The sequence below is a fragment of the Lipophrys pholis genome (genome assembly GCF_963383615.2).
Source record: "Lipophrys pholis genome assembly, chromosome: 9".
Lineage (NCBI taxonomy): Eukaryota > Metazoa > Chordata > Actinopteri > Blenniiformes > Blenniidae > Lipophrys > Lipophrys pholis.
The window spans coordinates 14,111,433-14,134,904 of NC_137639.1; the positions used below are offsets into that span (position 1 = coordinate 14,111,433).

Below are 23,472 nucleotides of genomic sequence, written 5' to 3' on the forward strand. Positions count from 1 at the left end.
GCTTATTCCTTTTGGGGAGAGAAATACATTGCTATATTGGATACTTCATATTTGATATGCAGCAACAGCTGCCATATGTGCATTGATACAGAACTGAATGGTTTCAAATATTGAAACTTGGATTTGTAAAGCAACAACCAGAGAGTCAGGAGCTAAACCGTAGTTTAATGGAAGGCGACCCCGGGAAAACTCATTTATATACATACAGTATTAAATAAACATTTCATAAAAATGTAAATGTCTACAGCCATGCTAGTGCCTCAGTAGGCCTCAGGAGAGACTAAGTTCCCTTGCTGGGATTACATATACTCTGTGATTGGTTGTTTCACTGTCAGGCAACCAGTCCCTCACTGTATCTATAATCCTCCCACAACGCAACTACCAATCATGAAAATATGTAATCCAAGGGCATGTAGTCTCACATGCCTCAGTGAGGCTTTCTAATGTCAGAATGTTAAAAGACTGCAGATGTTTGAAGCTCCCTTCTTATGTTAACATGTTACCCTGCTAATATATAAAGGTCCCAGTAACTAAACTGCTCATTTCACTTCATTTCTGATGAATTTCAGACCCAACATTAACACGGAACAGACAGAAAATAATTAGCAAAACTGTTAAAAAAGTCAAACGTATCAGTGCATCATTATAACTGAGACTTTAATTTGTTTTATGATTTTGTTTATTGTAAAAATAGACTCCTTTTTAAACTCCCTGCAGCTTGTTCAATCATGCAACATGAGTCATGATTGCACTTTTTGGTCAATATTTGTTTTTATTTCTTGGGAAAAACACTTAAGAAACGATTTCATGTACAACTGGGACCAATCTTAATCACTTTTAATCATACATATGAGTTGTACTTTTCAGAGAAAAAAATCTTTTGATATTTTCTTTTTGTGTGCTGAGGGGATTTTGTTTGTTTTGATTTCATCATTCAAAATATATAATTTGTCTGCAGCTAATATTAGATTACAGATATCCAAATGTATCCTCGGCAAGATTTATTGTTTCTGAATCTTGGTCTCCTCTTGTACTTTTCCACTTTTTTCATGATAGTGCAAAACTATATATTTTGAGTCTCCACAGATTCACGCAGATTCAGGAACTGGACCTGTTGTAGACTGCGGACGGTTGTGACCACAGCGATGGGTTCAGCACCGCATTTCTTCCACTTCTATTTGACAGTTGGCTCGACTAATTGAGACAGACTGCAGCTGTGATTATGACTGTAGCCATGGGATGACATCGCCTGTCACTGTGATAGTGTCTGTGCTTTGGTTGTAATGACTATGACTGTAACACATTGGCCAGACATCAGTGTAACACTGACTACATACAGCTGTGTGTGCGTGTGTGCGTGTGCGTACGTCGCTTCCTATGTCTCCTGTTCAATCGTTCAGACAGTACCGTTTCAATTCTTTTTTTGGCTGATGCTCATAGGAGCAGTTACAGTATATTGTATACAGTTTAATCTACATTTGTATTTATAGAATCATAGATTTACATGCTGCTGAAATCTGAGCAATATCCTCATATACAGCCAGAACGCTGCTTATCCCAGCCAGGCAGAGCAGCTCTGCTTACAGCCCAAGAAAGAAGGAAGTGTTACATCATGTCACCTCTCTGTACTTTGCATTGTCCAGAACTGGCAGTCTAGTATAATGACAACAACACAATAACTGTTCCTATGGGGAAGAGCTGGAAACATTGCAAAGGAATTGTACAGCTTGATGCAAGAGAATACCAATGATACAGATAAGTTCAAGGAACACACAATCTGCACAATAGATGAGGGACCGTTGCAGATAATGAGGCACATCACACTATTTCTGACTAGTGTGACCTCTGGGAGATTCTCTGTGTTATTATTTACAGATTAGAGTTTTGGACACCTCTGCAGTCTACAACAAAAGTGTCAAACTCAGGACCCATTTAGAGCCTAATGGCCAGGCTGCACCAGTGAAATGATAGCATAATAACCTATAAATACCAAAACCTCCAAGGTTTTCCTTTATTGTTGGGGCAAAAAGACAAGTATAATGAAACTATGATGAAGGACCTCCGCTTTTCTTGAAAGAAAAAAAAGTTAAATCTAAAATCCTGCTCGCCACGGTGTCTTTTCTTCAGAATGATGTTGTCAAAACCTTCTCGGAACACAGGATTTCCACAGCCTGCTGTTCAGTTCTGTGTCTTAGTCCTGCTTTGTATAGTGTCGCTCCCTGTGAACAAAACAGGAAGACCGTGCGGGCCCATGGAGCAGTGGTTAGCGCTCTCGCCTCACGGGGAGAAGGTCTTGTGTTCCTCCTACAGTCCAAAATTATCCATGCGAGGTTAATCGGTGACCCTAAATTGCCCCAAGGTGTGAATGTGAGTGTGTGTGGTTTTCAGTCTCTCTCTGTTTGCCCTGTGATGGACGGAAACCTGTGCAGGGGTCGGCTCCAGCGCCACGCGGCCCTGCACAGGATGTAGTGCTATAGAAGGTTGAATGTCTTTCAATGAAGCTCTTCTCCTCCTCAGCAATGGTGGTGGCCGTAGTGGGAGCTTCTGTGCCTGCAACATTCTCCTCGAGATGATCCAGTACCAGAACATGGTGGACATCTTCTACGCTGTCAAAACTCTACGCAACTGCAAACCCAACATGGTGGAGTCTCTGGTATGGAAGTCTATAAAATGATTGAAGCAACGTGTGTTTAAATGAGTCGAATATTCCTGTCAATAGTTTCTTGTTTTCACTTTTTAATTTGAGAATATGTGTGTTTTTCTGCAGGACCAGTATCGATTTTGCTATGACCTTGTCCTGGAGTATTTGGACTGCTTTGAAGGCAGATAGCAACTAAATGTTTACCACAGCAGCAGCAGCAGCATCCCATGCACTGGGAGATTTGATTTTAGGCCACCCAGTGACCTCCCTCTTCTTTAATGTTTGGACCTGTGGACGCGGCTTTCAAAGGACAGCAGAGAGAAGCAAAGAAAGGGAAAAAAAAAAAAAAAAAAAAACATGGTCAAGGTTCTAACTTTTAACCTTTAATGTACAGCTGTGATTTCCTCCTTGTCTGTGATCTTTATCTCTTTTGATATTTTCTTTTGTGTTCTTCTTGATCCTCTTTGCCTCCTGGACTTAATCTCTTTTGTGCTGAGGGTTTTTGTAGCAACGAAACAATATTGCGAGCTACAAAATGGACCTGTCTATTGCAAAGAGGGGTCACCTTGGCTGTGTTTCATCGTTTTATTTGAACATTGAGGAGGCTGGATGTAATGCCAGAGTTACAGCAGCATTATCTAACCTTGGAAGCATTTTCTTCTCTCTAAAGAGCTACATACAACAGCAGTCCACTGTGGTTGTGGCATGACTTATCTACCATACCATAAACTGCCTTACTCTTTGACAATAGAAACATTTATTCAAATCTCTGAATAAACCTCAAAGGTGGTCATGCTGGTATTTTAAATAGCAACAAAAGACCTACAATATTGAGATAGACTGGCCCAGTGTTTCAAAATATTGATGCAGAAACTGTACAGTTGTGCAACGTGTTGTATTTTGCCATAATGTTTGTGCTGGATTACCATGTGTGCTATTGGTGGGCGTTGCCAGGGACCACAGCTTTGGGCCCGGCGCCACCGTGGGAGATTCCTGTCTCATTACTGTCACAGTGCCAATCCCAATGACTGACTTGAATCCTTTACTTTGTTCTACAGCATCATCTTGATATATGCCTACAAACAAAAACAGTATGTACTGCATCAGCTGATGTTCTCGCTCCAAAGTGATTGTTTGTATTTTATACCCAATGAAGGAGGCAAAGGAGCAGGTGGAAAAAACACTTTGGAACTTAGTGCTGGTGTGGGGGAAAAAAAAAAAAAAAGAAAGAAAAAAAAGATGTCCCATTAATGCTGTGGTGAAATGTTAAATCCAGTGCTGAGATACAGACTCAACCTGGAACTCTTTTACTCCTTTTGTCGTCTGAGACGTTTGGTTGTACTGTAAACTGTCAAAGCAAGTTAAGCCAGTTTTAATTTTATCATTACCCTTTCAGGTAGGGGGCTCATTTTGACATTGAGTTAGTTGTTGTTACTAGTGATGTGAAAATAATGAAGCAAAATATATATAAAAAAATAAGAAATGGGAACCAGGATTGTGTAACGAGAGAGAGAGAGAGAGAGAGAGAGAGAAAGAAGCTATTTTGCGTCAACCAGTGAACCTATCAATGTTATCCAAATGGTCATTTTTCTTCTTTTTTTAAATAAAAATACATGGCAGAAGAGGATTAGCGAGACACAATTGGCTGCTGACCCTGTTGTTCGACAAAATGTGCTATTTTTCAGCTACTGGCCAATGTCTGGAGGCCACTGGACTGCTTTACCCCACAATTAATGGAATAACCTCTTCTGTCAGGTTGGAGTGTGATACACATAATGATGTGAGTCAGCTCTGAAACACCTTCTTGAAAGACCCAATCACAGCAACGGGAAGCAATTTTCTCTTTAATTTCTTTTAACATTTTATTTTTTTCCAGAACCACAAAATACCCCTCTACACTGCATTATTACACTTTAGCGGATGTTTTGGTTTATCTCCCAACACTTGTTGAGCATTTGAAGGAGGGCGGTGATGGTGTCACTCCAGGACCTGCCCTAACAAACAGGGAGAGACACACTCCGGCCCGCAGAGGCTTGAGAAACGGCAGCTAGACTAACTCGGTCTGGTCCGGCTCGGGTGGGAGCCCCAGAAAAACAGGACGAGTCAGAGAGGGCACTAACGTCAACAAGCTCCCTCTGAGTTGTTAATAGAGCAGCTTGTATTTTTGGCGGGGATGAAGAACGAGGTAGCTACAGTGTAGTCAGTGATCTGACCCAATGATTGCTGGAGGAAGTGCCTGGACACTTTTTCTCAAGTCTGGAAGAAATGTGTATATAACAGATGTATAATACGTTATGTGAATATTATGTGAATACTATAGTCTATGTTTGCCCAGAGTAAAGACATACAGTAAAGTAACCTCTACGTAACCACGAAGCTGAATGTGCCGTAAATGACCATTTTGTGAGGTTTTTTTTTCTCTTTTTTTTTGCGAGAAATTTTAATAGATGAGTATGAACCGAGTCTCCCCACCTCTAAAAGCATGTATAACTCCATGGTCTGCTTTCACATTTCAGTTAATGTCAAAATATCAAGATCTACATGTTTTATTCATCTACTGTGTTTTCCAGCAGCCACAAGCAAGCACATTGTACCTTTACCATTCCAAAGCTTTTTTATTACGACTTCTCTCTGAGTGACAGCAGTCGCCAACTGCCACAGAACTGCTTTCTTTCTTTCCTTCCTTTCTTTCTTTCTCTCTCTCTCTCTTTCTTCCTTTCTTTCTTTCTCTCTCTCTCTTCCTCTCTCTCTTTTACAAACTGACGGTACGTGACTACTGTGTTTTTGGCCATTGTATTTGTGAGGACCAGGTGTGTATTTAAAAGAGACATGACAGAGAAGACAGATGTACAGTCTATGTGGTTCCGAAAGAGTTTTCTTCTGAAGGATAACAACAATTAACAATAAAGAACAAAGAGCAAACACCGAGATGTTGTCACCATATCATTTGATGTTCAATCCAAAATGCACACGCAGCTGAGAGAGGCTTGTGGTTTTTACGACTGGTTTTGTCAGCAGAAGCGGAGAACTGACAGCTCAACATGGACTTCCTGTCGGAAAACCTATGACCAGCCCCTCCTGCGGTTTCCCATACGGATGTGGTCGTTTAGCAGTTCCCGTCGCCTCGAACCACATTGAACATTTGATCTAACCCCGCCTTTTAATCTACCACCTTATTTCTTTCCCTTTCCCCTTTTCATCATACCTCTCACCGCTCTCAGCTCTCCTTTCATTACTTCCACTTCTCCCTCTCATCCCTCTCCAGCTCTCTGGCTTTGCTGAGAGTAAGGTGACTCCAGACCGCAGACTTCCTCTCTCACCCACGGCTACGTTAAATAATGCAGAATTCCTGCAAGCTGATCCAGTGCTTAGCGGAGGGACAAGCCAGATTAATTAGAGGACAAGACCCCTACTGTTGAGTTGAAGACACTGTGGGCCATTTGCTTTCAGATTGGTGGACGATTGATCAGTCTTCCAAAACAAACTCGCAGTGAAGGTGTGCTGGAAGATGCAGCCGTTCATGAGATGATTCATTAGTCATATCAATGACAGGGAGTCGGAATTCCTTATATATTCAATGCGACACAGATAAGGAGCTTTTCATGGAGGCAGATTATTTATGCGACCTTATTTAACATCTTCAAGATTCTTTTAATTTCCCTTTTCATTTGCAGAAAGCTATTACAAAAGGAAATCCCTTTCCCATCTTTTAACTACTCATATTTGAGCTGTGGTTGAAATTAGCAGGTAATTGGAATCTTATCATTTAATGCTGATGGTGTAATGACTGCTGCGGTCAAGGTAACGTATATCCAAAAAGCACTTTGTCTTTCTCTCAAGGCTTCCGGCCATATATTCCTTCACTCACGGCTTTTCACCGCTGAGCCTCAACAGACGCAGTCCGATGTGGTGATTCTGTAAAACGGCAGTGAGGGTCGACAGTTCGCAATGTTGTTGATGACAGCAACCGAAATCAAAAGTTGTTTTTTTGGTCTACATAATTATCAATCACTCATCAAAAACTAACTGGGTTTTGTGATACTTCCTAAAGACACTTCATGGATTTGATGCGTTTGTATCCATTCAGCCATCGTCTATACTGTTTTATCCAATTTAGGGATCCTCGGGTGCTGGAGCCAATCCCAGCTAAAAATGAGCGAAAGCAGAGTAACGATGGATGAGTGGGCAGTCCACCGACCAACGATTTAGAAACAACAATTAACCTGAAAGGAATGTTTTTGAACGGTGGGAAAACCTGGGTGCACACAGGAACAACAAACAAACTCCTCACAGGAAGACCCTCAAGCCCAACAGTTTGTATAGAAAATGTATTTTTCATTCTCGAAAAGATTTTTTCCTCCACAGTTTCCTTCTTTTGTTTTTGCAGTTGTACAGGTTTTCCCTTAGGTACAAGAACAAATATCTGATATCACTGCTTTAAAATTTGTGTTCGCTTCTTGCCAAATGGAGATATGATCCTGGCAGAATGTGTTTTTTTTCTAAAGCACAGTATCTGGTGTATCTTACTAAACGTTAAATCTTTGTTCTTTCGAGCCAAATGCTTCGCTAATAGAGTCCGATAAAATCCAATATTCTCAGGGAGGATATTGTCACAAAAGCTTTTGCGGATGACCTTGCTCTGGCCTCGGTCGATAAGTCGAAAGAAAAGATGCGTATCCTTTAACATGGCATGAAAATAATGTTAGAAGCTTTTAGAAAACAGGGCAACTATCTGGTGTACAACTGGGGCTGCATTGTTAGCTGATGCAGACCTGTGAAGAGTGCTATTTTCTATGGAGGAATTTGTCTCCACTTTTCTTGACTTTTTTTTTCGCTCAGTAAAATGCACAAGGTGGATTGTAAACAAACGCTATCCCCCCGTATTATCTCGTCCCACCATCCTGGTGGTATTCAACTTCTGCTGGAAAGTGCAGCAGACGAGACAGGTGGCTGTAGCTTTGTGCTCAGCAGAGCGAGGACGGGGAGAAGCTGGCCAGATGGCTCTGTCCACCATGTTTCCTCACATGGTTCCATTGCCTCAGTCAAAGTGACTGGAGCCCTTATCTCCGCAATGCGCTCACAGTTCAGTGAAAGTCATGGTTCACATGAACGACAGGATGAGAGGAAGCTCCTGATGGTTCCGGCCTGGATCACCCAGGCAAACAAGGCGCCTGAGGAAGATAACTACAATCAAAGGACACACGAGTGACTCAACCGTCTCTTTGCGCTTTATCACACTCACCCTTTGAGTGCTAGAATCGCCACAGTTTCCTGCCGGCACTAACACTGGCCACCTTTACCTTAGGTTGCTCTGACCTGTATCATTTTGTGGGTTTGAGTTCAGTAGTTGAATTAAGTCAGTGGAGGGGAACAGAATGCCTACAGTAAAATAAAACTAGGCAGAAAGGGGCTGTTAAATCCACAGAGTGCGATATGCTGAAATATCAAGGTTTTATACACAAAATCAGTCTCTGCCACCGGTGTCTTCATAACAAGACAATCTCAGGTGAGACAGAGGCTGAAGTTATTTCACCCCAAGGATAATCTCTTGTTGTTAGTACACATACAGAGATGTTGAGCCTTGAGGGTTCTGAGGAGAGGCTTGTAAATGATCTTATGTCAACATGAGCCATTTCTAGGTTGTGGCAATAAAGCTTCTCCGAGCTGCCATAAATTTGAAAGATGGGCTTATCAAAAGGTCAGCCCTTTGAGGGACTGGCTTAGCAACTGGATTTATCCTTTGGTTTATTTAGAGCAGAAAAATGGGGCCACAAGCGACGTCTCACATCAATCATCCTTCATTGTGATCCTTGACAAACTTCAGAAAAGGCAGAAGTCTTTCTGATTTACTTCACAAGTAATGAACAAACACCGGCAATATACAGAAGCCAAAGAAACAGAATGTGTCCATCCTTTGCTTTCGATAAGAAAATTATTTGAGAAAAGAGGAGAATGTGTTTTTATGTATAGAGTAAAAAGATATATTTGTGTCCTCAATAAGAGTAAATGTCTGAAGAATATTTAGTTTAAAATTGATTTATGCTTTATTTGTCTTTTTTTTTTTTTTTTTTTTTTTTTTAATGCCATCAATTTAGCCTGGTTCCAAAGAACCATGTCAAGGTGAAGCCTTTATGTGTTGGTGTCAGATTGTTCATTTTCCTGTTTGTTGTCTCAGTTTTTATTTTCTCCATTTGCCCTTTGTCTCTCTCCTCATCTCTCCCTTCATCTTGTCTTTTTCCCCACTTTCTTTCCTGCAGCGGTTGTTGAAATAGATGCAGCTCCGAGAGGACAGTTCTGCAACTGATAGTACTACATTAACCTCAGGGAGTGCTCCACACTCTCATCTCTCTTCTATGCCAGACACCCCCGAGTGCAGGACACTGTAACCCCAGTCCTCCTTCCGATATCCCTGGAGCCCTGTGTCCTCCTGCTCGCGCATCCCCATAGCTGCAACCTATCTTCCTTCTGCCATGGTTGAGTAATGCCATGCACGATGAAATAAAAAAACAACAAAAAAACAAACAAACTGGTGTCTGCGTGAAACGAAAACATGTCCCAAAACACTTTAACACTTTGTCTTTCACACCTATGTCGTATCATTCACCATGTCCTCCTTTCATTTAGCGCCTCAGCCTGTAGAGAATAATCTCACTCCCTCACACGGGACACGATCACTCTTCTTTGATTTATTTAGGCCAATGTCTAATGTACATTACACTTGAGGGGCAGAAAGCACAACTCAAATAAAAACTAATTCTTCCCAATTAGCAAGGGTGAAGTGAAGTGTGCCCTGAAAAGGTCACAGTCAAAGGCTATATGAAATGAATACTGACGCTGCTATCAACAGGGCAGAGTGCTCATCGATATCAATTACCTTATGGATTTCTGAATTGATGCAATGAAAGGAAATGGTGTTGCAGCGGTTAGCACCGTCTTAAGAAGGTTCCTGGTTTGAATGTACCTGCTGATTGGGACTACTTTTTCCCCCACTGTTGGCTGTTATTGGCTTTCAGCTCTATATGATTGATGAATGTGGACAACCTGGTGTAGCAGGGGGATGGAGGGATGAAAGCATCACGTTAATGATGTGATCAGAAGGTTTTTTGCTTCAGCATGAACTTCAAATCGCTGTGAAAATGTCAAAACTATTATAACCGTCTTGTGGTTGTTTGTCTCCACCAACCAGCAGAGTAGCAGTGTACAATGTATATATAAGTATTATATATGACAAAGAGTTTAGGCTTAGACTGGGATGATGAAGGGCGTTTTGCGTATGTGCTCGTGAAAATAAGCTGCATTGCTTTGATGTCTTTAATGTTTTATCTTTCGAACTGTTGTCACAAAAAAAGAAGATAAGGCAGATTGCTAGGTTTATTCCCCTGGATAAAATGAAAGCCCTCTGGATCCTCCTTATCCACATTTATGTCATAATAACACAATAAATCCATGTTTTGTTTTGTTTTGTTTTTATTCGAAGACAGATTTGACAAAATCTCACCACAGAATCAGGACTTTTCGCCGAAGCTTTCCTGCAGAACAGGGATCACAAACGTATTCTGAAATCTGAGAGTAGCTTTTAGCCCAATGTAAAAGTTGAGGTCATGAACTAATACATTTGAGTGTGTCTGTGTCTATACAAACGTAGTTCATACACAAAGTCTGACTCCATTAAATATTCATAGGTGTGTTTTTTTGTCTAACTTTGACCAAGCCAATTAGAGTGCTTTAAGTGCATTTGCATTTTGCTGAATATTTGGAATGTAGTAAGCTCATTTGTCTGAGAGAATAAAAACACCACAGCAACAACTGCTCTTAGATGCATCCTATCCTTGTGTCAGGGATAATATGATAATTACTTATACATGTCTTGCAGACAACTGGACCTCCAGGGTTAAATTTTCTCAATTATAACATATGGGTTGCTGTGAAAGCCTGAAATCCATCACGGTGAATCATGAAGAATGACTTTTTCTGCCGACCAGAAGTTTAATGAATTAGCACAATGACATATTAATATATCTCATTAATCTCTACTGTTTGTCTTACAACCCCAAGGTGATAGCACGATGGTATCGTCACAGATTGTTTTCATGCCTGAATAAACTAAGCAGCTGCTCCTTGAAAATTCAATGTCCTCATCGAGCAAGTTAAAATCTATCTGCTCTTAGTAAAACAGCACATTTCCAAAACTTTAGCCAATAATTAGATGCTCACGTAATAGAAATTGACAAATTGCTCTTCACTTGCTGCCATCTTCCTCCCATCTTCCACCTGCAGGTCAGTCAGTCAGTCTGGATTTGCTACAAATTGGTCTCCGGGTTTAAGAGTCTTGTCTTTTGCCTAGAGAGAGCAACTGCCACAATCTTGTTCTGGTCTTTCTCAACCTTCAAACCTAATTAGAGGAAGGAAAGAACTATTTCTCTTCATCTCTTTCCTTGGCCCCTCCATTTAATACTGTGCCTGAACTATGGCGCACCGGGGATTACACTGTCGTGTCATGCAGGCCGACATCCAGGATCTACACGCATGCAGATATGAACTTTTTAATATTTTATTCTACGGGTCGGGCCGTACTCGTCTGTACCTGAAGCATATCTCCATGTAGAAAAAAAAAAAAAAGCCCCTTAGAGACCGCTGTCAGACAGGATAACAATAGAATAATTCATGGCCCTGCTTTCTCTACATTTGACTGTCTCACTCCCTTTTTTTCCGCCTTTGAAGCCTTTTATCAATTTCCACCCCCACACTCTCGATATCCCATTTTGTCCCCCTCTTTCTTTTTTCTTCATCTCACCTTTCCGTCACAGATCTGCATTTGTTTCTGTTACTGAAGATTTCTTCTTCCATATCACAACACCATCCCCCTATTCCTTTCTCACCTTGTTTTTGTTCCTCCACAGCCGTTCACCTGCTCGGTGTCAAGAAAGATTGGTGGAGGTGCGAGTCTGACAGCTGCTGGAGCATTTGTGGAGTGAAGATTTAGCCCGCACTCTCGCCAGCCGCCTGCTCTGCTGTGAGACCGGGGGTGAGGAGGTCACGACATGCGTTGCCGGGACTTGTGTTTGATGTTGTAGTGTCAATCAAAGAGTGACACGTTCTCAGGACCACCATCACACTCCACATTGTTTCAGTCGGTCTGCAAGGCACCTGTCACTGCATCCAATTAGACTTTAGCATCAACACATGGACTGCATGGTAAATGTATATTTGGTGTGGTGACTCTGCGTTTTTCAGTTTTATTCCTTAGCGATCTGAAAGAGTGGAAGGAGGGACACAGAGGAAAACAACAGAGTGCACTTACAAAAACAGAGTCAAGCTTCCCAATGTGTGAACAATAGCTCTGTGCTCATACTTGTTTTTTCTTTTTTAAAAGACTGAGTTCCCTGATGCTCTGCGGCATCCATAACACCTCACTTGATATTAATCTGCTGGAATGAGAGAAAAAAACAGGAAAACATTGAATTCTGCTGCATATTGCATTGAGCCTGACATGTGTCTCTAAAGTGCTAACAAACGGCCATAATTACCTACGAATGGCCAAACGTGACGCTTGTAGATGGAGGAATAGCAAGTCACGTGACTCTTGTATCCTTGTTCCCTGATTAAGACCATTCTTGTTCTCTTGACTCCGGACAGTATGTTTGCACACGCAGCAAAGGACACTTCAGCTCGGGTGTAAGACATGTCTCGCAGCGTTTGAGAAGAACAACCCAGTAAATTTATGTATTATTCACTCATCATTGTAGCACGGCTCACTTTCACTTCACTTGTCAGTGGGCTGTAAAAGCCCTCACCAGCGGGGATGCTTTAGATGCAGATTGAATGGACACCGACAAATGAGAAGAGGGCACTCAACACAAACACATTGAATCCTGTTAGACAATAGGAGCAGAGGCGCCGGGTAACGCTCTCTGTTTTTCACACACACATGAATGCTTATTCACCGTGAATAAACCCGGTCGACTGACAGGATGAAAGACTCTGACATGTTCAGTGGTTTAGACTGGCCAGGGCTCAATGTGCTGATTGGTTACCCCAACCTGCTTTTACCTTGTCAGCGGTGTTGACAGCCACAGCGACCAGATGGTTTTCAGTATGTGAAGCGACTCCGTAATAAAGACGAGGAAAAAAAGTCGAATCTCAATAGCAGGTTGTGTTGCAGTAGAGATGTCGGTGTGGAAATGCTCCGTGTCCTCACAGACATGCACCATTAAGGGTGAAACAACAGGGACTCTTCTTAGAGCAAATGTTAACTCCTACACTTAAGGACATTAAGACAATACATTTGTCTCAGTGGATCCAAACAACATTAATCAGTGTTTTTTCTTTTTCTTTTTTTCCTCTGATACAGAGATGTTCTAATGGTGCTTCTCACAACAACGTTTCTCTCGTAGCTCATTGTAAAGCAAAATAGATTCATGGGATCCTTGTACTGATAACATTAGCAGTGTCCTACACATTTCAAAGAACGGGACTTCAATTGTTTGGACATTTTCTTACATTTGATGGGCGCTGCAGTAAAAACCAGCCAACAAGGAAGAACACACACTGACAGGTTGCCAGTCCATCACAGTGCAGACAAAGAGAGACACATTCACACACACTCCTATGGGCAAGTTTAGTCACCAATTAACCTCAAAGTTGTGTTTTTCCACTGTGGCAGAAAATTTGATTTCCTTGAGAAATCATGTAATGATGTAGTTGGAATCTATTCAGAATTTGCAGAGTGTGCATGTTCACCCAAATATATCATTAAAAAAGTAGTAGTGTTAGTAGTAGTAGCTTTCCTTCGCAAAAAAAGGTTATTCATTTGAAAAAGTAACTTGTGCTTTACTTTTTATTGTGTCCTTTTTTTTTTTAAATGTCTTAATTGTAAGTAGCTGCCGGCACTGTGTGGGTCAAACCCCTGATTCATTCATTAAGTTCAGCTGAAGCTACGTCACTTAGTTGGAAGTGGTTCGATGGATGTTGCACTGTTGTTATTGTGGTCTGTTTGAGTTAAATGTAGGGGACAGTACAATTATCTGTTGTGTCAATTTTGGAAACCTGCTTGTGAGCGAAATGAAATAAATAATGTATCACAAAACAGATGAGATAACCCACCAGCATGGAGTCAGAAACAGGCTCTTACAAGGTAAACTAATGTAACCTATTCAGCAGTGTGGAGGCAGGCTGACATCAGCTGACATCAGAACAGAAAGGAGCTCTTCAAATGTTCTCATCTATTGCAAAAGTCATGAACTTCACGAAGAGTAACAGTATCATAACATTACTGCCAATAGCAGTGGCATTCCAGTACCATTGATCATCAGTAATATCTCTCAGAGGCTCCAAATACCAGCTCATAGATAGGGACGTCTTCGTGTCCGAAGGTTGGCAGTTCAGTCCCTCGTCTCACCCTGTCCATGCGTCAAAGTGTCCTTGGTTGCTGCTCCATATGGTGTGTGAACTCCTTTCTGTGGGGCCATTCATGTGGAAACGTGTGCTTGAGTGGATGAATGTGGTTGAACGTTGAAGGAGGTTGGGACTGCTGAAGCGTTAAAAATCCACAAAATAAGTAGAGTCTGTGTTGGCGAAGCTTCAGGTGGAAGAACACCTGAGTCACCTTCACCATACTCTACACTCTCACGTGAAGGTGTAAATCGGATAGTACGGTTTCATACTTGTGACAAAGTGGGTCACAAGTATGAAACCTTTGTATTTATTTTTTTTTTTTCTAAAACCATCTGCACTACTGTGTGGGCAGTTTGACAATGACATAAACCCATAAACCAAAAACACACTCACAGAAAGTTTAACATTCTGTATATCACATATGCGTCCCGTCAAACTGTACTTTTTCTAGTATAGAAGAGAAAAGTCCCACGATATGCTATAATGACAATTGTTTTGTTGACGCAACACTTTTCGGGAATCTGAGCTCACTTTAAGTTATTCCTCACCACCTGTTATTTTTTATTTATATATTTATTTGTTCTAAATACTTCAGCGTTTTTTTTTTTTTACCTCACCTGCCTCTGAGCTTTCATGGTTCTGGCTCTTGGGCTTTGTGAAAGCTGCTGCTTAGAGATTGTTTGCAGCCGCAGACACTTCCAGCTCAGTTCCAGGGGAAAGGAAAAGCAATTCCATGCTTGGGCCACAGTGAATCCGTCTCTGTCAGTTCCGCTTCTTGATGCCCTCAAATCACATCCCCCCCGCCCATCCGCTCTCCCATCAGCCTTTGCTGTTCTGTGATCAGGGAGCAAGAGAGCATCAGCCTGGAAGTGAAATGAGGATGCGCTTTACATGCTCCCTTACCATACTCTCCTCCTTGATGTCACTCACTTGTGTTCCCTGGCACTTGCAATTTCCCGCTCCACAATAAAGCGCCATACTTCACGCAGGAGCAGTCACAGCCTACATTTATGATGCACCTTCTGCGTCGTCTACCAGACTACGTGAGGTCAGTTGTCTGTCCGTGAAAAACACATGTTCGTCAAACTGCCATTATTTTAGTAGATTGCAGATTTCCTCTCTAACAAAATGCAGAATGGCCAATATCTCATATACATAGAAAATGTCTTCCAATACCAAAATAAATGCTATTCCACCCATGTGTGATGGATGAAGAGCTTTGAGTCAATCGCACAGATTCCTTTTCCAAACCATTAATACTTTCTTGCATTTTATACAGATGTGTGAGTAGTGCTCTTCTCACACAGACATACTTTATGAGGTTTGTGAGCTCAACATGTGAATCAATCTATATTAAATCTGGTGTTTGGTGAGATTTTTACAATCCTGCATATGTTACCACTTAAAATGCTGCAGGTCCAACCTGGACGTTTATATTTATAAAGACATTTATCCTGCAGTGGCAAACACTCGAAGAACAGCATTTAACTATCCATAACTGATTCTGGCACGGTGTGTCATTAATCCCCTATGGGCATGAATTCAAACTTGTCATGGACAAGTTTTACATCCCACTCATTTTACCCTGAAACCCATGTGTTTTATCATCACTCCTTTGCCTGGTGACTAAATTTGTTGCTTTGCCTTTGTCGAAAACAGTGACACATAATTTTTTAAAGTGATGAAGGCACACCGAATGATTGATGGCAGCATATTGGATGGGAAAATAACGTTCTGGGCCGTTAATTTTACCGAGTCAAGGAAGCAGCCTCAGACTGTCAACACAGGAAATGAGTAGGATTTATCTCTGGCCAGTGTCTGGGTTGCTTTTCTTACACTGGATGCATTCAAAGGGACCACAGTCAGAGCTTTCAAAGGTGGTGTAGAACGCAGGTTACAAGACAGTCTATTGAATGATGACTTGACTTTTATTTTGTCTGCTTTCCTGATCGTCAATATTGTAGCACTAAACCTACATTAAGAGGCTGATCTCAAGCCACTTCCTATTAATATTCATTGGCGCTCTCTTGAAGCGAGTCGTGTTTTGTCAACAAAATCAGGTCTAACATGCTCCCACTGGTAATAACAGAAAGCCCATGCAGATGTGCACACTGTGTTTTATGTGCAGCGCTCTGCTGCAATCAGTTGGTGAGGCTATGAGGTAAGTACAGCTACAATACTAATGTGCAAATGGGGGCACAGAGTGGAAAACTGGATATTTGACCATACGCTGCAGTAATATTCCTGTTATGGCCTGCTACACACAGGCAGTAGAAGCCGTAGCACCTGCATCACATATATGGAAATCCTCATGGTGACAGATTGATACACGAAAAGTGCAGTGGAACGGCAAGGCCACAGTTTTATTTCCACTTATATGTCTTCTACTCCCAGTCCATGAATCACACCCGCAGTTACATTTTCTAACACTGAAAGTTGCATGATTTTTATTTTTTTTTCAGGGCGTCATCTATACGGTAGTTAGTCACAGTTTAAACTGTGAGGGTTTTGAAGGATGTTTGTTTCCTGGCATATATCATCATATTTTAGTGACTTTCATGTGCTGTTCACAAGAAAAGGAGCGATTCAAAATTGCATGCAGATGATGGTGTCGTAAATGTACAATGGAGAAGCACCGGTTGATGACCGTCTACTGGTGTGTGTGCAGAAAAATGATTTAAAGTGGCTGTAGTGTGGACATGCAGCACTGCGGGTGTTGTGTTTTATACGGTTACATGGAGACCAGAGCGTGCTGAAAACGTTACACCCTGGAAGTCGTTTTCTTTTCAGTGACTCTGAATGTCAAAGAAACAAACCGTCCAAACCAAATGGAAATACTGTTGTTGTATTGACATTCCCCAGCTGGGAATTTTTAACCTGAGAAATAAAAGCTTTTAAATTTTATCATCAGCTGTAAAGACATTTTGAATTTGTTGGAGAAAGCACATTAGCACAATATTGATGTTGCCATGAATTACAAATTTAGGAGTTTTTTTAGAGAACTTAAATCAAATTACATAAATAAATAAAAATCACTTAACTTGCTGTGGCTGATTATCACCATCTGGAAACGTCTATTAGTGCCTGTCTGTCTGAGAAACCCTGATGGAATTGACTGTATTAATGGTTATATTCTTCAAAAACCTGCCACCATGATATGTTTTCCATGGCTGCAAATAGAAGGTTCAACTTGCAAAAAACAGTCTCTGCTCACTTTTCTAAATTTTCCTCTAATTGAATTTTTTTATTAATTTCAATCATGTTATTTTCTTTTTCTCAGATTTCATTCCATTGAATGTTTACATGACTGAAAAGGAGCATAAAGAAGATAAACTTATAGTGAGTGCCCCTTTCTTCAAACACAGAACAGAAAAAAAAAAGAATACACAGACTGACGTGGAATTTACCGAATATTCAAATCAGGCACACAGACACAAATCATGTAATTTCAGCAGGTTCAAATCAAGGTTGCATGTAACTTGTTTTAGCTTGTAGCTTACAAACCAAAAAAAGAAAGAAAGAAAAATATATTACCTGCAGTTCACTGACAAATCATATTTCAGCAAAATCAATGTAACATTTAACTTAGTTATTGTGGTTCATAGGATCTGATTGTTCTCCTTTTGAATTGTCTTTTAAATTGCTGCACAGTGGAGCTTTAAATCCAGGTCCAGGTCCAGGTCCAGGTCCAGGTCCAGGGCATTCCACAGTTTGACTCCAGCCACAGAGGTGCCCATCTGTTTCTGGGTTGTTCTGGCAAATGGGAGAGTGAAGTTGAGTTTCTCCTGCAAGATGAATCAGAATTGATCGAAAACAAGGCTTGTACAGTTTGAGACCATAGAAAATGTCTTGCTTTATACATTGTAATTAGTGTTTGTAATTTTACAAGGTCCTGTAATTTTTGTAGTTTTGATTTTATAAATAGTTGGTATGTTTTATTGCTTTTTTTGTATTGTTATCAACGGTTTGTTAGTGATTGTGTATGTGTTTCCCCATACTGCTGAGCAGTACATTAAACAGGGCAATATTGACATGCAGTATAGCAACTATAAAGGTGTGCAATTCAACAAATATTTTACTTTGTGAAGAACAGAAACAGTCGAACATATTTTCTTTATGGTCATAATATGGTCAACATGAGATTATTGAGTCTATTCTCTTATTTTCTTCATTTAGTAGATAGTTGGGTACACTTGTTATGCCAACTTTATTCTCCATTACACACTTTTGTATTTTCCATGTCCCTTTGATATTGTTCATATTATCTATTTACATTTTGGAACAATCTTTTTTGGCTGGTCTTAATATCTCCTCAGTTTATATTTTTACTCTGTTGCTTGTGTTCTATATTTTATGAAATCCTTCTATGATTTATTTTTCTTTTTACACGCATTTTGCACACCTTTTGTAATCCATGCTTTCTTGGTAGTTATTTTCTTCTACATGTGTAAGGGACAATTTCTGTCACATAATGACTGGAACCGGTCTAAGAAAGTGTCAAATGCTGAGTTTACACCTTCAACATAAACCCCATCCCATTCTTCATCCAGCAAGTCTTTTCTGAACCGACTGATTCTTCAGTTCTTATTCTGACAAATCTTTTCTGTGGATCTTCTTTTGGTTTTGTATGACAGTGCTGATAAGTAATAAATGTAGATACCCGATCTGATTGATCATTTATCAGAATACCATATTTGACTGCTTCAGAGAAATGTTGAATATATTGTGTATAAGTGTTGCAGAGTCCATAGTTATTTGTATGGGCCTATTAATGAGAGGGCGACACCCTTTACTACACATTGAATCAGGAAGATTTTATGTTATTTTATGTTTGGACAAGTTTAAGAGATCAACGTTGTAAGTGTTTGTGTCATTTAAATGTTCTAGAATTCCCTCTATGCTCTTTGTGAAGGTTTCCACATTTGAGCCAGCAGCTCTGTACACACATGACACAATAAGGTTTTTCTGTCTTTCCATTTCTATTTCTACAGTTATACACTCCATTAAATCTTCTGCCACAGCAGTCATCGTCTGCACTAATCAACATTTTGATTCAAGCTTTACATGAAGGGCCACGTCCCCTCCTCTCTTGTTGCCTCCATTTAAATGATGAAATTCATATCCTTCTAAATAAAATTCATCTCGTAACCAAGTCTCTGATAATGGAATCATTTTAAATTGTCCACTTAATACTTTCAAATAATCATACATTTTATGGAAATTTGACAACAACTAAAAGGAATTAATGGGATATTATTGTTTACTTCAATGCAGCCTGCAAACTCTATTACATCTATTACACTATTTACATGTGTCATTGACCAGTTTGTTCAGATGAGTGTCTAGATCAAGTTCATAATTATGTTCACATATTCTCGTCTCATGATTAAATCTATGAACATCAGTGTCAGTGATCCCAGCCATTACATGGCCATGTCCTTCCACAGGGATTCATGTCCTCTGCAATGCGTTTGCGCTGACATACCTTATGTCGTGGAAGTATTCAGTTGAGCAGGTGGAGGAGCAACCAGTGCTCTCCCAACCTGCTGCTTGCAAGTTCGCCTCTAAGTCCAGCTCTTCGGAGGAGGCCTCCGTGGTTATTCCAGACTTTTGCAACCCATTGGCTGCAGTCTGAGGGTTTTCCCACACTGTGCTCTTGCCGTCTGCTCCAAATATTCTCAGCCTTGCAGGATACAGGATGCGCGTCTTGAAGTTGCGTGCTTGCAGTTGTTTCCGTACCTGTCTGTACTTTGCGCGTTCTTTGTACCTCTGTGCTGCGAAGTCCTCGTTGAAGAAAAATCCTACGGTCGTTCATCCGTATGTCTTTTTTTGTCCGCGCAGCCCGGAGCACCCTCTGCCTCTCCATATAGCTCTGAAATCATACCGGGATAGATCTGGGTCGCTGCGGGGATCCCGCGGCTGAATCATCCATCGCCATGGCGTGGTGCACTCATTCAACGTGGACTCCATTAAAGTCCCAACTTATGAATCCAGTCATGTTGTTTCCCTCGGTTTTTTCAGGAACCAAGTAAATGAGAATATTATTTCTTTTGAACCGGCTCTCAAGGTCTTGACACTTTTCTTCAAGTTATTTCTGTTTACGTAAAACCTGAACGAGCACTTTGGTGAGCTCAAATTTCACAGCTTTCATTTTCTGCAATCCTGTCCTCTGCATCGCCAACTCATGATTTCAGTTGCCCCACTTCTTCTTTCATTCCCTGTCGATCTTTCCTCATTATTTCAGATTTGCAAGTGGTGTCAATCCGGATTTCTTTTATTTCCTTCATGATATCAGCAAGGGAAATGTTTGTGGAGTTTTCAGCATCCTCCTGATCATTGGAAGAAGTATCCTCAGGCGGGGGCTTACTCTTCTCCCTTTGTCTTGGTTTTGGCATCTTTCGTTTTCCTTGTCGCTGAGCGTAAGGAATAACTTACTATCCTTATTTCGGGCTGGTTTGCAGATTTCAAAGGTCAATTTTTCAGGTTTCTTTAAATGGTTTTAAACGGCGTGTGACGTCTCAGTACGGGCGCATTCAGCCATGATTAGCCCCACCGCAGTTAAAAGCTCTCTTTTCAGTAATAGTTTTATTGTTGGCAATACTTTAAAAGTATGGAAGCAAATGAATTCATATGTCAAAGCCCCAATCTGTGAAATTAATTTCTTCACACCTGGCCTGACTGATGCTGTCTTGTGGAAACAAAGGGGCATTTGAACCATTGGCGATTTAAATACGAATGGACATTTTGTTTCTTTGGCACAGTTGCAAATCATCTGCAATATTCCCGAATCACGTATTTTCCGCTACTTTAAAATCCAAGACTTTGTTTGGAAACTTACAGGAAACTTTGAAACTAAAAGTGAGCACAAGGCTTTAGAGGCAATTAACAAATTTAATCCTTTCATTCGAGGGGAACCTTCATTCTTCCATCAGGTCCTACATAATAATAATCAGTTCAGCTCAATAGAACATAAGCAGGCATGGCAGGCGAGTTGGCTATAGAGGTAATGGATGAGGTCTGAGATGCCTGTTTGAATACGTGATGGCTTGGTTGCATAGCCTTATTTAATTTAAGACAATAGACTCTACTCCACAGTAAAACCACACACCTGTTTGTAACCAGTGTAAACATATGATTAGTCCCTGGTCATCTCGTAAACTTTACATGTACTGGAAAGACACCCTTCATTGTGTTTCTGAAGCCTTCGAGATGCTTTGGGATCCTCATCCACTTGCAGTCATTTTTGATGCAGCAACCTTTCTTGTTTCTACTAACAAGTACGAGAAAAAAGCTGCTTTGCTCGGGACGTTGATGTTAATCCTGCAATTGTGGAAACTGGATACAGTCGCCACGTACGATTCGTGGATGGGAGGAATGGTAAACACTCTGAGACTGAGATTTTATAATGAAGACAGAGGAGATATGTTTGATAAGATTTGTGCAAGGAATGGACTAATGTGAAAATTATGCCACTTTGCCGTGCTTTGTTTGATGGAGGAAATGTCTGTAAACAATAGCTTCATGAATAATGTTATGCCCTTTAATGTCATTACCAGATATTAAAGCATTGCTGTGAGGGCTCCGTCACTGACGCAGAGACGACCGGCTTCCACGAGAGAAGGACAGAGCTGATTTGAGCTGACACACATATTTTCCCCCATCACACCTCTGTCTCCTCTCACATAAGTTACAGTGACTGACCCCTGAGTCAGGAGAGAGGTGTGGAGGAATCACACACCTCCTCACAGAGCTGCCGATAAATCTCCCTGTGAGGTGTGACAATGCCACTGTCTCCTCAGGGTGAAAACCCTGTGGGCAAAAGTCTCCTAGTGTTTTTGGCTCCACACAGACTCAGTCAGCTTCATTTAGTGAAGTGATGTCGGGATTTCTTTTTTTTTTTTTGTCAGACTCGTACTGGGTCTTTTCTGTCAAAAAAAAAACAAAAAACTATTTTTTAAATGGTGCCAAGCATGAATTGAGCCTTCCACTTGCGTTTGCACAGGCATGTTGCCTCCTGGCATGTGGCTGTCAAGCTCGGACAATGAATGGCTGTTAGAGTAACTCACTAAACTCAATCAGGGTTTATGAATTAGCAGTTTAAGGGCTCTGCACATTTGGTTAATGTAGAATGCAACAAGAGTAAATGGTGAAAATGAGAATAAGAGTTATGCTGCCGGCTAAAGTGTTTTTTCATTTAAATGTTTGTAGGCAATCGCTCTCGCAGTAATGAAGTTTATCATGACATTATACAATCAGCATAGGGTTATAGCTTATAATTAAATATTTTCAAATATATCAATTTACAAAATATAATAATGCAAAGTGCTTTAGACCCTGGAATTCAACTTTATATTATTTTACTCTCATAATATTGATTTCAGTATTGTGATCGTTGACAAAAGAAAAGAAAAGTATATATTGCTGTTATTACTATTATTATTATCGGGTGCTAACACTCTGTTACAGATGATTAAAGTTGCAGAATGATGGAAAAAACAATTATCATATCACAAGATGACTGTTTAAAACCCATCACTTAACCCCTTTCAGAAGCATAAAGCCTGGGAAATAACAATAATTGTATTACGTTTTAATCTTGTCTAAGCACAGAGTAAATCACAGTAGTGTAAACACAACGAGAAAGGTGGTTCTCCATATTCTTTCACCTAAAACCATGTTTACCTTCTAATAAATGATCATGCAACATGCATGACTTCAAAAAGCAGTGGGCGAGAGAGTGTTTACAAATGCATTTATTAGGTTTATGATAGCTGAACTATATTTTATGCCGTCGAGTTCGGTCTCTCTTCTATATTGGGGGCTGTGGCTCAGTTTGCAGAGTGGGTGGGCTTCCAACTGGAGGGACAATCCCACATTCTACCCTGTTCATTTGCCATAAAACTCAAATGGCCTCCAATTGAGATCGAGCACTTTGCATGGCAGCCAATAGCATTAGTGTGTGTGAAGACTGAAGACTGTAAAAAAAGGTTTTTGTAGAAGTGAACTACATTTATACAGTTTTAACCAAGTCAGGGTTGTGGGTTCCTGGAGCTGATTCACACGGACTGTGAGTGAAGGCAGGGGGCACTTTTCAGACCTACGATCACTTTTTAACACTGATGAACATAGAACATGTTTTTCGACTGTCGAAGGAAACCAAAATACCGGCACAAAACCTGTTCAGGCAAATTCTTACTCTTATTCTCATGTCATTCTCGTTTTATCACCGAATACACAGGAGATTGCTTCCAACAGTCTGAACAGCATCAAAAGCATCAATGATATCCATGCAGAAAACCTATTTCTTGCAGCTGGTCACCTCTGGCTATAACTATCATTAAATGGCTTGATCTTTGCCACTCTGTGCCTGCACAAGATGAGGAACGCTGCCACTGGAGCTTGAATTATGAGCATGTGTTGAAGGCCAACGAGTGGGC

The 23,472-nt window shown here is 40.7% G+C and overlaps 1 protein-coding gene across 4 annotated transcripts in view; it reads left to right on the forward strand.

Moving 5' to 3' along the window:
• Positions 1 to 3,851, forward strand: part of ptprub (protein tyrosine phosphatase receptor type Ub) — a 170,279-nt gene extending 166,428 nt beyond the window's left edge. For all 4 annotated transcript variants that reach the window (XM_080471902.1, XM_080471903.1, XM_080471904.1 and 1 more), the window contains 2 exons: positions 2,518 to 2,653; positions 2,768 to 3,851. In XM_080471902.1, coding sequence (XP_080328028.1) covers positions 2,518 to 2,653; positions 2,768 to 2,830 — 199 coding nt within the window. In that variant the 3' untranslated portion in view covers positions 2,831 to 3,851. The remainder of the gene's footprint in view (positions 1 to 2,517; positions 2,654 to 2,767) is intronic.
• The last annotated feature ends 19,621 nt before the right edge of the window (positions 3,852 to 23,472 follow it).